This window comes from Kogia breviceps, chromosome 14 (genome assembly GCF_026419965.1).
Source record: "Kogia breviceps isolate mKogBre1 chromosome 14, mKogBre1 haplotype 1, whole genome shotgun sequence".
NCBI lineage: Eukaryota > Metazoa > Chordata > Mammalia > Artiodactyla > Physeteridae > Kogia > Kogia breviceps.
Window position 1 is genome coordinate 33,705,544 of NC_081323.1, and position 15,099 is coordinate 33,720,642.

The 15,099-nt window shown below is 39.0% G+C and overlaps 1 protein-coding gene across 1 annotated transcript in view; it reads right to left on the reverse strand.

The window, feature by feature from the left end:
* MACROD2 (mono-ADP ribosylhydrolase 2) overlaps positions 1–15,099 on the reverse strand; it is a 1,977,737-nt gene that overhangs the window by 106,814 nt on the left and 1,855,824 nt on the right. Inside the window, exons 12-13 of the mRNA XM_067012448.1 lie at positions 13,681–13,743; positions 9,062–9,130 (exon numbers count right to left, since the gene is read on the reverse strand). Of these exons, the coding sequence (XP_066868549.1) occupies positions 9,062–9,130; positions 13,681–13,743 (132 nt within the window). The remainder of the gene's footprint in view (positions 1–9,061; positions 9,131–13,680; positions 13,744–15,099) is intronic.

Consider the following 15,099-nt stretch of genomic DNA (forward strand, 5'->3'; position numbering starts at 1 on the left):
AGAGAGTTCTGAAGTACTCCTGCTTGTCTGTATAGTTTACTCCAGTCGTTTTCACTATTCAACTGGTCTCTGCCAGTATGATATACCAGAGCATGTTCACCTTGGTGGGCAGCCACTGGGCCACAGCTGTTGCTAAATATTTTGAATATCACCTGTGATCGAGCTTCTTTAACTTTATACATGTCAATAGATTTGGTGATGATTCAATGAGACATAGGAGTCCTGTTTGGAGTAGTTAAAATTCTAAAGCCAACACATATATTTAACAACAATAATTGTAAAAAAAATAATGTTGTCAACACCTGCTGAAAGTTTATTATGTTTGAGCAGCTGTTACAAGCACTTTCACTTTTCACGACCCTGTGATATAAGTATTATTATTATCCCCACTTTACAGAGGAGAAAACTGAGGCACAACCTAAAAAAGTTGGCCACACAGTGGTGATGTGAATCCAGAATAAATTGAGGCTCATAGAGGCTACATGACTTGCCCCAAAGAACTTAAAAACTAGGCCAGTGAATCTGAAAATAGATTACAGGACTCCTTGTCTTAATTCAGACCCATTAGGACCAACAGTTAGATCCTACTGTGTGTTGGACAAGGGTTACTATCCCACTCAATTGATTTCCATAACCTAGTCTGGGATGATTTTCTTTCCAAGCCTCACTCACCAGATCTTTAGAAATATGCCCAAGAGATCATATAACTGAATTGACTGCTACAAATATGTAATTACAGTCACACTTAATTTGTAAGGAAAAAAATATATATGTGAAAATGTGATTGGACAGCAACTGCTACTTGCCTTCCAATTGCTATATATATGTTCAACTATATGTATATTAAAATATATGTATATTTTAAACTATACTAAATGGGAGATAAATATAATTTTAATACTAAAAAGTAGATAAATGATTTTTATCTACTTCCACCTATTTAATCCGATTTTAAACATATTTAATCAAAGCATTTGAAAAGCTTATCCAAAAAGCCTTACCGCCTCAGCCACTGGAAATAATGTATACACATTTATCCTTTAGAAGAAGTTTATTTTGTTCTCTTATAGCGTAAGAATATCCAAATCTGAAAGTGAACAAATAGGGAAGTCTCTGGCTCAAATTTACATTTGTGTTTTTACAGCATAACATTTTTGGGAAAAGTCACTTCTGAAATAGGAGAATTCTGAAAGGGAATTTTATCTAATATGAGCCTTAAAATAGTAATAAATATTTTGGGACAGTGGCCACGACATTAGGAGAATTATAAGTGGCCCATTTTTTATGATGGGTTCTATATCCAATACTGAGGACTTACTATGCACAAGTCACTGTGTTGGTCTTGAAACATGAAAATGAATGAGATTTGGTATCTGATTTCAAGATATTTACATTCTAGTGAGTTGGATATGTCATGTATATAATATTGATACAAGGCACATGATAATTTTTAAACAAATTTATAAGAAACAGTAGAAAAGACAGTTCACTATTGTATGGGATGAAATGTAATAAGGAGGGGAGAAATCAAGAAAGATGAAAATGTGCATGCCCCCACCAATCACCCCATATTATCTAGTATAATTCCTGTCCTTGAAATGTTGACTGAGTTAATTTGATGGAAGGAGGGGAGGGAGAAAGGGAAGGAGGGGAGGAGGAAGAGAGGAAGGGAAAAATGAAGTAAAAGACTGATGTAAAGGTAAGATATTGGAAGTGAATCTTGAATAAACAGATGTGGCAGAATGATGGCCGAACACCGTAGGCCAGTGGTATTTGGGAGATGACAAACACGTGAGTTGGGCTACAGAGTAGGGTACATGTGGGGTATGAGGAAGTATGGAACCAGACCATACAGAAAGGGGTTTGGGCTTTATATCTGGTGGGTTATATAGTTGGAGGTTTCTGTGTAGTCATTTCTTTGTAAGACTTTCATTATGGGTTAGAGTCAAGGCTATAATGTGGACCAAGTAGGCTGGTCTGTTCTGTTGCCTCCGTCTTACCGCCCTGCTGGCTTCTCTTGGGTCTTAGCTTTCCCATGCTGTCCTCTCACTGCATCCTAGCCCCCTCAGGCAAGGAATATCCCTTGCTCCAGAAGCATGATTTGGTGGGATGGAAAGAGCATGATTGGGAGCAGTATGGTAGGATGGAAAAAGCATGGTTCAGGCAGACTTTGTTTCCAAATTCTGATTCTACCTTTTGGATAACTGGACAAGTTTCTCAAACTTTCTGAGCCTCAGTTACCTGCAAAACTGGGATAATAATACTGACCTTGTAAAAGTAATGAGATATTTATCACTTTATACCCATTGAACTGGCAAAAATTAGAAATAACAAAAATAATGATTGCTGATGGAAATATGAATTGTTATAGTCTTTTGGGAAAGCAGTTTGGCAGTATCTGTTAAAAACACATACTCCTCAAAGCAGAACTCACACTTTTGGAATCTTTCCCATGCAAAAAACAGCACTGCTTGTAAAGATATATGGGAAAAAGACATTTACTGCAGCATTGTTTGTATGGCAATAAAGTGGGAAGAAAGTGCTTGCTCATCACAGTATAATGGTTGAATAAATTATAGTGCATCCAAGCTATGGAATATCACTTGAGCTTTAAAATGGATAAATTAGATCTACACAAATGACTTGGAGGGATTTCCACAAAGTTTTTCTGTTAACAAAAAGTGCATAGAATATGATACAGTTTTTATAAAATAAACACATACATTTAACAATGGTTAAAATTTGGTGCCTCTTACTGTGTATCAGATACTCCTCGACCTGTTTAAGGGGATTGACTTGTTTTAGTGTTCAGTATCCTGTGATGGAGGTGTTATTATCATCCCCATTTCACATATGAGGAAACTGAGGCACACAGAGACTAAGTAATTTGCCCAAGGTCACACAGGTCAGAGGAGAGCTAGAATCTGGACTCTGGAAGTTGAAATTAGAGACCAGATTCTTAATCAGTGTGTTTTCCTCTCTGAATAACTGGAAGGTGGGAAGTAAACAAACAAGATAAAAGGGAAATTACATTAAAGTCATGCATCATATGATGGATTTATATACAATTTTATGTGGGTGTGTATATTCAGAAAGTGATGCATGAAGGAATGGTCCCCAAAATGCAGACGGTAGCTATCTCAGGGAGCTGTGATTGCACGTGTTTTTATTCTATTCCTTATATGCCCTTTAATTATTTGAATTTCCTACAATGAACATGTATTACGTAAAGAATCAAAAAAGGGAATAAACTCTATTCATTGTAAAAAAAAAAAAAGATTTGTATGCATTTTTAAATTTATTTGGGTTTTCTTATAGGAATGATCATGAACATCTACAAAGTTAAAAGCGTGTTCCTGGCCAGTATAGAATTTAAAACTGAAACCAAAGAAACGACTCAAAATGGAAATTGGGTAAGCAAATTATGGTCTTTTGCTTATTGGAATATACAATTAAATAATATTAGACTATCAAAAGACATGGAAAAAATTTTGCAATCTATTGCTATATTTAAAAGACAATTTCAAACTAGTATACATTGCAGAATACCCTAAAAAAAACTTCATATATATACGTGGTAGCTTAGAAAAAGTCTGGAAGTTTATATACCAGCATACTACATATGTTTATTTCTGGGGATTGAGATTATGAGTGATATTTTTCATTTCTTCTTTTGCTTATTTTTTCATTTAATAAACACACATTACTTTTAAAATAAAATAAATGTAAGCAATAAAAAATATCTTAATATTTTCCCTAGTAAATCAATGAAAAATCAAGATACCATCCTGAGGAACTGATCATAGATACACACCCAGATTTATCTAAAATGTATATACTGCATTTCTCTATTATTTATAATAGAGAGAAAAACTGTAAATATCTAAATAATCTAACATTAGGACACTGGTTATGTAAATTGTGGGACAACCATATGATGAAATATTTTGCCTCCAATAAAAAGCATGCCTTTGAGAAATATTTAAAGACATGAGAAAATATTCATGGTATACTGCTAACTGAAAAAATAGAAGACTTTTTGTTTTTTTTTTTTACAGTTTAAACCTTAAAGGGAAAATCATTATATGCTTTTACATTTTATATTTTTCTGCATTTAAAAATACGTCATAATAAATATGCATTATCTTACAAGTTGAAAAATAAATGTTATATTAAAATAGAATAAAATACTACCATTTTTGAGGATTATGTAAGATCATGCAAGTATTAGCCATGGGAATCAACACTGATAAAGTAGTTCTCCTCTCCCCACCCGCCGCGGACACCTTTCTCTCTCTCCTTCCTGACTCTCAGGTTACCTTTCTGTGAAATGAAAAATAGATTGTACAGAAATGTAAAGCACTGAGTAGAGCACACACTCCATATATCTTAGTTCTTTCTCCTTTACTGAACTACCAGAGGGCAGCGGCTCTCATTCCACATTTCAGACACTTACCATCTAAGAGTGATAGCCCTGGGTGTCATGGTGTATCCAGACACTGCATCAGTGCAGATCTAGGACAGGGGACAGCTCTGTCCCACAGTGGTGGGTAGTGGGGAGGATGCTTAGTAGGGTCATAATGGATTTCTAGAATAGGGAAAGGACTAAGAAGAATCCTACTAGGGAAGTCTGAGGGGAATTTCATAGGTGGCTCAATGTTTCATTTCTCTCCAACGATTTAGATAAGGAATAGAACAGAATCTTCTGGAATTGACACCACTGGCCCAGGCTTACAGCTACCCGTGGTTGGGAGCATTTATGCTCAACTCTTGCACATTCCTGAACCGGATTCCTCATAGACAACCCCATCCTTTCTTTTCTGTCCTCTTTGGCAAGGCTGACTCTTGCTGGAGCTTTCCCCCTATCCTACAGAAATTTTAACCTGTAGGAGGCCTGAAACTAGATTAAGTGTTAATGTGTCCTTTGCCAAGTGACATCCCACTTTGTAAACAGCAGACAGCAATGCCATGACTTACGCCGAGTTCCAAAGGAATACTAGGTCAGGTGTGCAACACACCTGAGTATTAGTTGATTTTGTTAATATTAATGAGCATATGATTTGGTCTAGTTGCCCTTTAAATTCAAATTAGGCACTGATTAAATAATAAGACAGCAGAATCAGGATGTGTTTAAACAGCACTTTCCCCCCCCGCCCCAGTAAGGTGCCTTGGTCTTGGGTGTGAGTGAGGATGAGCTATTAAGAGTGTTGAGATAACATAACAGAGAGTTCTCCTTGAATTAAGCAGTCTGACTATACCTTAAATAATGATGATGATGATAATAAAAAATAATAATAACTTTGCAGCAGTTTCAACCAGAATACTTGATATTCCTAATACAAATTTTACTCCTGGGTTTATAGTCTCTCCCTCTGATTGCCTCTATATTTGTTAACTTAAATAACATTCACATTTGTACTCCTGGGTTTGTTTTTAAGGATTTAAAGTGTAAACTACCATTAAATCAATAACTGGAATATTTTTACCAGTAGAGAAAGAAATCTCTCAATAGATAAGTGCATGCCGTATTTTATAAAGGACCTCAGAGCTCCTATCAACCAACAGATATTTTCTCAGGTTTCTTTACCTTGGAGTTCATTTCTATCCAGTCCTGGCTGCTGCATCCCTGGCTTGCACCCCTTGTGTGGATGAATTATTCATCGGCATTCCTCCTCCTCACATCTCCTCCACCCAACTCAACTCCTGCCCCCCCGAAGGCTGTGATGAGTCATTGGGAACAGGTGTCCTCCGTCTGGAGCTCACAGTCTAGCTCTTGATACATAAGCCAATCAGTTGTACCTCCTTCTGTTAGCAGCTTGCACTGTTAGCTGTTATGCGGGGTAAATGGGCAATAAACATCCATTCTTGGTACCCAGTGGGAAATATGTCTAGAACATTTGAACAAAATCGCTGGCCTAGAAGACACCCCAAAAGACACTTCCTCTTGAAATTCTTCAACTTTCACATATCTGTTTTAATTTTTTAAAAATTTTGTCTCCCAAACCAAGTGACATTAGCCAGCTCATTTTTTCTTTTGTTTTTAGTCCTTGTACTCTAGAAGACACCAGTTCCCTGTGGAAGCCAAAATTATAACAAATATAAAGCCAGCCAACCAACAAGCAAAGCTGAAAATAACTAATGAGGCTCAAAATCTTTGGGAATCATATTGGAAAGAATACTAAAAAAAAAGGCCAGTTCATAATATTGGTGATTCCAAAACTTAAGAAGAAGATGCTGGGTCAGGAGCAAAGCCTGGAAACAAAGACAAGAGAGCAAGGGCTCCTTGAAGAACTTTGGTCAGCAAAAATATTGTGCACTTAAACTGGAGAGTGGAATAAGCATTTTTATAAGCAGCCTTATAGCTGCAGAGCTCATAAATAGCCCAGATGTCACCAAGGAGATATATTTCTGCATGAAACTTATAATGGTGAATGTTTGAAATGAATTCGCAACATATATGAATGCCTTTTAACCTCATCATGACCTCAATCTCAGAGGCTCTCAATGGTAAATTCATTTATTTTTCATCCTAAGCTATGTATCTATCAATCAAGCTATGTATCTATCTCCACACTTGCAGTTCTGTAAGCAATAGATGCTTGGCCTAAGCGTTGTAGTGATAATCAGTTAAAATAGTGGTCTTCTGTACATGCTATTTCAGAAGGAAAAGGCAAAAATCATAACCTGTATATTCTATTTTTAATGGAAACTGGATCACTTGTTAATGTGGATTTCAAAATTCTTTTCCTTAGATCCAGAGGTTAATGGATATTAATAATTTATTTTGGTAAAAATCCCTAAAACTTCACATTTAGTCTTATTAGGAAATTGCATTTGTGATATGTGACAGAACTTGTTGGAGTTACCACCATTAAAAGTTTCATGTAAAAAAAAAAAAAATCTGAAAGTGTTCCGAGAAATTGATCCTGGCAGGAGCAATTAATGGTGTGAGATCCTAAAAGCATGAAGAAACACCACAAACAGTGTTTCTATAACGGTGTGATATCTCCAAACCAAACAGCTCTATAGGAAAAATTTCAGTTTGAAGCACTTAAATTAGATTATATCTTCTGTTTCCTAAACTCTGCCATTCCACTTCAGGACATTGAAAAATTTGTATCACAGCCTAAATGATTGTGATGTCCGAATTTATTTGCTTAGGATAAACACCACTCCTTATCTTTTCACTCAGGTTTATTTCTCTCTCTAAGATGACCTAGAGTTAATTACGAAAACCTAGGTGATCTAACATGGTTTACATTTTTAGATATTCCAAAGAATTTTAAAACCAGGGATGTCAGAACCCATATCTGAGTAGTATGAAGGGAGGTGCCAAGAGATTCAGTATAAAAAAGTGACAATGAACTAGAAAAAGACCACCAAAAGCAACAGTATGGTGGATGCTGTGTTGGGCCACCCACATCCTCCTTCAGGAAGGAAGAGCTCACTCTCCCAGTCGCAGGCAGCCTTCACACCTCTCAAGCTTCCAGGATCACTCCAGCAGAAGAGAGTTGCTTCATCCGAGGCCACACCCCTTCCCAAGGCAGCCAATGACAGGTGACTTATCAAATGGGAGGTTTTAATAGCCAGACTCTCTCATCCCAACTGGACATCTCAGAATGGTCATGTCATCTTCAGACCAGCTGTGGCTTCTGTTGAGAATGCCCTGTAGTTCAGTTTCTCCCTTTACCCAGTTCTGCATTCTTCCCTTTCCTTTCACAGGTGTTGATTCCAAGAGCTCCCCCTAATAAATGTCAGCTCCCTAATCTCCATCACAGAGTCTGTTTCCCGGGGATCCCAGTCTGCATAGGTACCAGGTAAACAGTTTGAGCAATGGACGTGTATTATTGTATTCTGTGAGGTAAATACAGTTATTGTCCCCATTCTACAGAGGAGAAAAGTGACACACAAAGAAGTTAGTTACTTGTCATTACTTGTTAAGTACTTGAATTCCTTGTCAAAGATTACATACATTTCCAGTGGTAGAGACAGGATTTAAGCCTCAACCATCTGGTCCCAGAGTTCACAATCGTGGCAACTACCCTCCCTACACAGGACACCTCATTTAGAAAAACTGTTTACAGGCAACATGAAATGAAATGAATCATGCAAACAGTTGACTATTATTTTTAAAACCATTTTGATTTTCTAAACATTGATTCCAGGAGTAGCTAATATCAATCTTAAGTATGGATATATTTTCATATCACTCCAAACTGAAGAAATGCATTCAGCGTGTTTATCTAAAAGTTTCAAGTATATCACATGGTTTACCAGATGTCCATTTGTACAAATGTAACAATCTTGTCTACCATTCCAGAAGGGTTTTTAGTAGTTATCAATGACAGATATAAAATAATATTACTTTTGTATGTGGTGTATGTGTGTGTGTGTGTGTGTGTGTGTGTGTGTGTGTGTGTGTGTATACAGTTAATCAGGAGGGAAAGAAAATAAATGATGATTTCATTTTCCTTTACATAATATATATCTTTAAAACTCTATTATCTGCACATGAATGTCCCCACTATTTCTCCCTCACATTTTCTCCTAGAACCTACATAAATTTTTCTTTTACTTTTTTATTCTTCTAAAGATACTTGGGTCAGCAACAGTTTCTCATAGTAACTGTCCATAGAATGAGGAATGATGTTCTTGCCAAAGATTTATTTTCAAGGATGCCTTTCAAACATTTCTTCTTTCTTATTCTGTCTAGATAATGGAGCTCTCTGGTAGACGGTTCTCAAATGAAGCCATTCCTGACAAGTAGCTGTAAACAGCCTACTTCTTGTGTTTCAAATAAACATCTTTAAACGTAATTTCTCCAATCATTCTATTGTTTCATGAACAGTTACTTTACAGAGGAACAAATGTAAATGGAGATATAAATTCTGAAAATGGTAGGTATGGTATAAAACAGAGGGGGTTGGATATTTGTGTTGGAAATAGAGATGCTTAAAGAGAATTGGATAGATTTGCACACTGCTTCATTTTCCCATACAAATAAAACCTAAACGGTTTTCTAAGAGTTTGTGATTTTTAGATGTAGTAAGTGGCCTCATACCTTCATCTTTACAGACTTCAGCTGCCTCTTCTGAAGAAGGGTTGGGCATGATGGCAGCGCTGGCACCGTCTATAAGGCAGAAAGAGAAACACTGTCTCAGAGCCAAATACTGTCAGGTTGGAGCTTTCCTTCCCACCTCACCTCCTACTCCACCGAAGGAAGCAGAAGCCTGTTTCATGCTCTAATACACTGAATGGTCTTTGAAGGGGCTTGGGTTTGTGACTCTCTTCTACGATTAATGGAACAAAAACCCTTCAGTTAAGACAGAGCCTGATGAACTACAAACTATTTTTTTGGTGAAGAAGACTGTTTGTTTGGTAGTATTATACTTTGGCATTTTGTTTCTTCCCTATCTCTAGAAGAATGGTACATTATTTTTCTTAGTAAAAGACTGCGAAAGAAAGTATATCCTTGCAAGTTTCTACAAAGTGCTTTTATGTTCGTGTTTTTAAAGTTTGTTTTTTCTTAGCACAGCACTTCTATTCCATTACTCCAGGCTGTCAGGCTGCAGGAAGTACATCTGATGGCGGTCAGAGAAGAGGTCCAGGAGAAGGGGTCATTTGTAGGAAAGCACCAAAAGCCGTTTGGTGATTTCATGTCAGCCAAGCACAGAGTGGGGACTAAGGAACTTGGAGCTCCGTGCCTGAGCCTCACGGCAGAAACTAACCTCGTCAGAGCTGGACTCTTTTCTTAGTATTATCAGCACCCCAGTGACTCCACTAGCATTTGGGCTCCAGGATAATAACTAACTTACTAACACTAAAATAGTATATTTAAGACAGGAAGGGTTATCAAAATCATTTGGAATGGTTAATACTTGACAAATGGAAAAGGAATATATACATTTTTTTCATGCAGTAACAAGGTTATGGAACTAAAGATAACTCATACACGCATGGTGACTAACACATTTAAAGGCTAATCAGATATCTTCTAGTATATCCTTCGTCCATAATGTATATGACTGTTACTTTTAGGTCACATCTCTATCAGAATGGAGAGCAAGATTTTTGGTAGGGAGATAACTGGAGACGAATCACTTTCTTCTGTTAGATGACAAACTCCTATTAACATCAAAAGAACAAACTACAAACTTTCAACCTTGCCTTGATGTCACATCATCCCATGTCTCTGCTTCCCTTCACGGCAGAACTCCCTAAAAGAACAGTCCATGTTATTGCTCTGGACTTCCTCATCTCACCGTCTCTCCATAAAGCACTCCAACTGGCTTCGTCAATCCTCCTTGAAGTATTCTCTTATCAAAGGTGTCAATGACCTCACTTTGCCAAATTCAACGGTCATTTCTCCTTTCTTATCTTCCTTGACTTCTCAGGAGCATTTCAGAGTCTACTCTGTTCTTTCTGAAACACTTTCTTGCCATGGCTGTTCCTTCTCCCCTGGTGCCACATGTCTAGAGGCCATGGTGTCCCAGGCCTCATTGTTCCCCTTATTTACATGTTCTCTCTAGTGGATCTCACCCAGTCACATGGTTTTAAGTATCATTTCTCTGCCAGTGACTCCCAAGCCTGTATCTCTGGTCCACATCTCTCCCTAGAAATCCAGACCCAGATACCTAACTGGCTTCTTGACATCCCATATGGCTGAGAGTCCTCTTGCATTTACCGTGGCCAAAACTGAACTATTAACTCTCTTAATAAAAACTGTGCCCTGTGGCCAGTCTTTCATACATTAGCAAGTGGCACCATCATCCATGTAGCTACTGATGCTAAAAACCTAGGATGTAGCCTGGATTCTTCTTTTCCCTATGCCCTAGATCCAATCCATCAGCATATCTTGTTACTTCTACCTCTGGAACAAAACACATCAGGCCATTTTGTCTCCATTTCCAGAAACCTCCATCACTGCTTTCCTGCTATAGTCTTTCAGTTGGTCTCACTTTGGTTCTTTTGACCCATTTTCATTCACAGGCAGAGTGAGCTTGTTAAAACAGATTAGGTCCCTCTACTACTAAAAACTTTCCATTGGCTTCTCCTTGTAGTTCTAACAAAATCAAATCTTAATGCAGCCAGACATAACCTGGTCCTATGATGTCTTCCCTCATCCATCACACTCTGGCCACTCTGAACTTCCTTCTCCAACCTGTTAAAATCGGCCTGAAATCATTTGCATTATCTGGACCCTCCAACTGAAATGCTCTCCCGCCATTTCATCAGTGAGATTTCACTTTAATTACTGCTCCCTCAGGGAGTCCTCCCCGAGTCCAGCCAATGGAAAGTTGCCTTCTCGGGATTCCTTCTACATCACCTCATTTCTCCACAAAGCATTTGTCACTATCATACTTTAAAAAAATTGTTTATTTTTGGATCACTGCCACCAGAATATAAGTTTCAAGGAAGCAAAGAAATTGTCTTTATTGTTTGCTGCCCTATTTCAGTGTCCAGAACAGTGCCTGGGTCACAGCAAACCCCGGATAGGTATTTGTTAAATGGCTGTTTGAGGAATAGGACCTACCACTTTGATTTGATCATGACAGCAGTCAGAACTGCTGGATTATGCTGGTTTGAGATTGTGCTTTTTGCGTGATATGGAAGAGGCCTGCAGAGTTGTGTAGTTAGAATTGAAGCTGGACATTCTATTGAATGAAAGGAAGCTACTTTTATTTTGGAAGAATAACAGCAGATCAGAAGGACTTTAATGACCAGAACTGCATCTCTGACTTCTCTGCTCTTGGATTAGGGACGCAGAGCAGACACAACAATGTATGCTGACACTGGCCAAGAGCATAGACGAATCCTGCCATTGGACTCTGTGCTGGCCAGCAGGCCCACTTAGAAAAGCAAGAAGAGCCCCTCAGGGGTGCATTTAGGAATCTTCTCTACCGTGAGAGGCACCCATATTGTGGTGAGAATGCTGTCCATCCAAGAGGTGGAGAAGAGAGCTTGTATTCTCCCACTCTCTGCTAACAGGCAAGATGGTCCTAAATCCATAAAGACACTGCCTGCTCTCAACTGATTAGGGGGAAAGAGATGAATAAATAAAAAGCAGGCAGATGTGTGTGCATGTCTGTATGTGTGTGCCTGTGTATGTGTATGCGTGTGTGTGTGTGTGTGTCTGTGAACAGGGGTGGGAGAAATCTATGTCGATAAAGACAGTTTGGGACAGAGCAGTGAATGAATAAAACCTGTAAAACCACAATAGTCAGAGAATGGCCTCAGCTGTCAGTAGCTAGTTGATTAATACCCATCAGCCCCAAACAGTAAAAACAGTGACAGCTTTTCACAGAAGACTCATCTTCCATGGAGCATAATGATGTGGTGGCTGGGAGCTGGGGGTGATGGTGGTGTGGAAAACAACAGTTTTCTGTATTAGAAATTCATTCCATTGCAAGGACTACACTTTAGCAAAGGGAGCCAACTGACCCAGTGGCAGGTACACAAGGTCCTTGCTGCCTTGCTTCAGTGCCTTCTCTGATTGGCCTTCTTCAATTCCATCTTCCAGGTTAATAACAAAAGCTTTCAGTTCTCTAGCAAAAGTTCCAAGGTTAATGTAGGAACTTTTCCGTGAAAAACTTATCACACTACCTGGTTTATTTCTAAGAGTCCAGCATATGGCTTAGGATGTGGCAGGCACATGAGCAGAGCCCACTATTTCAAAGATGCCCCATCCGTTGGGCTCATTAGAACCAGAAGAGTGACTTGGAAAATAGAAAGAAGAAGGAATTTTTTATTTTGGTGGTTATGTTGATAACTGCAAAATTGTGTGAATCATTCTTTTAAAGGAGAGCCTGCCTGAGTACAAAAGTGGGGAGGAAGAAAAGATAAACCTAAGGCGATGACAATCTCTTTTGAGTCTTAAGCACTATTTTATTTAAAAATGTTCAATTTATAATCTACAGTAGATGATCTCTAAGCATTCCACTGGCACATCTGTTCTTCAGTGAACAGCGTTGATGTCAGGAAGGCTTTGGATCTCATTGGGCTCTGGGTGTGGGGTAGTAAGCCTCTGTCACACCTCACACCATCGTCTACAACATACAGAGAAATGACCAGAAGCACGGCTCTTCAAATTTAATGCAGAACAGTAAAGGACACTCCATTCATTGTGGAAGGAAAGCCACTGATATATTTCCTGTGAATTTTTTAAAATTAATTTGTTTGTTTGTTTGTTTGCTCCCTGTGGCATGCAGGATCTTAGTTCCCCGACCAGGGATGGAGCCCATGCCCCCTGAATTGGAAGCGCAGAGTCCCAAGCACAGGACCACCAGAGAAGTCCCCCTGTGAACGTTTCTCATTTCACTTTTTTCCCCAAACGAAATCTGCTGATCTTGACCTGCCCTAAGTCAGCCCAGCTCTGACATGGTCCTTCCAGCCTCTGCCCGTCCCGCGTAGAGCATCACTGAGCAAACTGCGATCACACGGGAGAAAAGTGGGGCTGCTGATTGAGACCTGAGAGGGAGGGTACCCTTCTGATTGGTGAGTCTGACACTTGTAGTTAACAGGGTGGTGGCTTCCTGAGGGACACCTGAACGAATATTGATATTAACCTGGTGAAACGGTATAAATACGGTATAAATATTTCCAGAAAAAGGCACTAAGTAAAGCCATGTTCACCTCTGGGGATGAGGCCTAGGAGACGCCTCAAAAGAAATCTGAGCTCACCTGCTTCCTGGCTCTGCCCTTCCATTTCTTTGGCACTTGGCTTTTCCTGTGGACCGTTCTCATCTTTCAAGAAAACCACAGAGGAAGAAAAAATATACGTCAAGTCAATTTATGAAATATCTCTTTATGGCTAATATGCAGCACTGAAATTAATTGTAACCAGCGTAGCATGACTACCCATAAAGCGAGGCAGAGAGATGAATCAGAGGTGTGAAACAGAAAAATTACCTACATAAATAGGTGTATTTATCCTTGTCCCTTCTCACATGATTTGCTTGGTGGAAAGTTGAACTGCAGTAAACAAAATTCACTCAGCAGTTCCAGTAACATCTCTCTCCTTGCACAACATTTCCCAAAATGCAATACAAATTTTAATTCCAATCTGCTTTTTTTCCTTGACTCAAGCAATATGCACCGTGTAAGGAAACTTGGTTGATTACGTTGCTATGCCCTTTATATTCCTGTTTGGTGTATGTTGCAAAAGAACCCCTATTTTTACTTAATGTTTTAGACATTTACTTACATTTTACACATGACAGTCTAACATATCTACGCTCTGAAATATTCTGTGTTGAACAGATTATGCTGGTCAAGTTTATGCCATAGTACATAACTCCTTGAAAAATTAACAACTGGACAGGTATAATGGTGGCTATATATTAGAAACTAGCTAAAAACTTCCCTTTGGCTTAAAATATATAATATATATCTGTGGATTTATGTGTAGAAAAAATTAACTCTTCAAAGGCAAATAAAGGCATCATTTTATAATTGATTGCTGGGAGGGTTTCCAAGTCTCTCTGTGTTTGGAAAACTTTTTTTAAAATGATAAAACATAAGAGATGTAGTGAAAGTACAGAAAACAGAGAAGCAGAAGTTATCAGCACATATTACTATGGGTTAAAGATGGCCACAGATCCTTGTCTCTCAAGAAGTGGAATCTATTTCTTGTCTCCTTAAATTCGAACTGGTTCTGTGACTTGTTTAGACCAGTGAAATGTGGAAGTGATGTCTGGGCCCCCCAAGCCAAGGCCTCAGAGGACTAGCAGCTTCCATTTTCTCCCTCTGGGAATCCAGCCACCCTGCTGTAAAGACACTCAGGTTAGCCCCTCAGGTGGAGAGGGGTACATGGAGCAGCACAGAGGGGCCAGACATGTGGGTGAAGCCTTTTCCCACCTTCCAGCCCAGCGCTGCTGCCAGCTGAATGCACCCAACTGATGACATCAGCCAAGGCCACAAGGAACAGAAGAATCATCCAGCTGAGGCCTCTGAAAATTCCTGCCCACAGCCAGGCTCAGATCACTTAAACTTGTTTTACTTGACTGCTTTGACCCACCATCTGCTACAACTATCAACACTTAATCCAGAGGCAAGAGGATGGGGAATCCTCCCCAGAGGAGGACTCAACTAGTGGAGCTG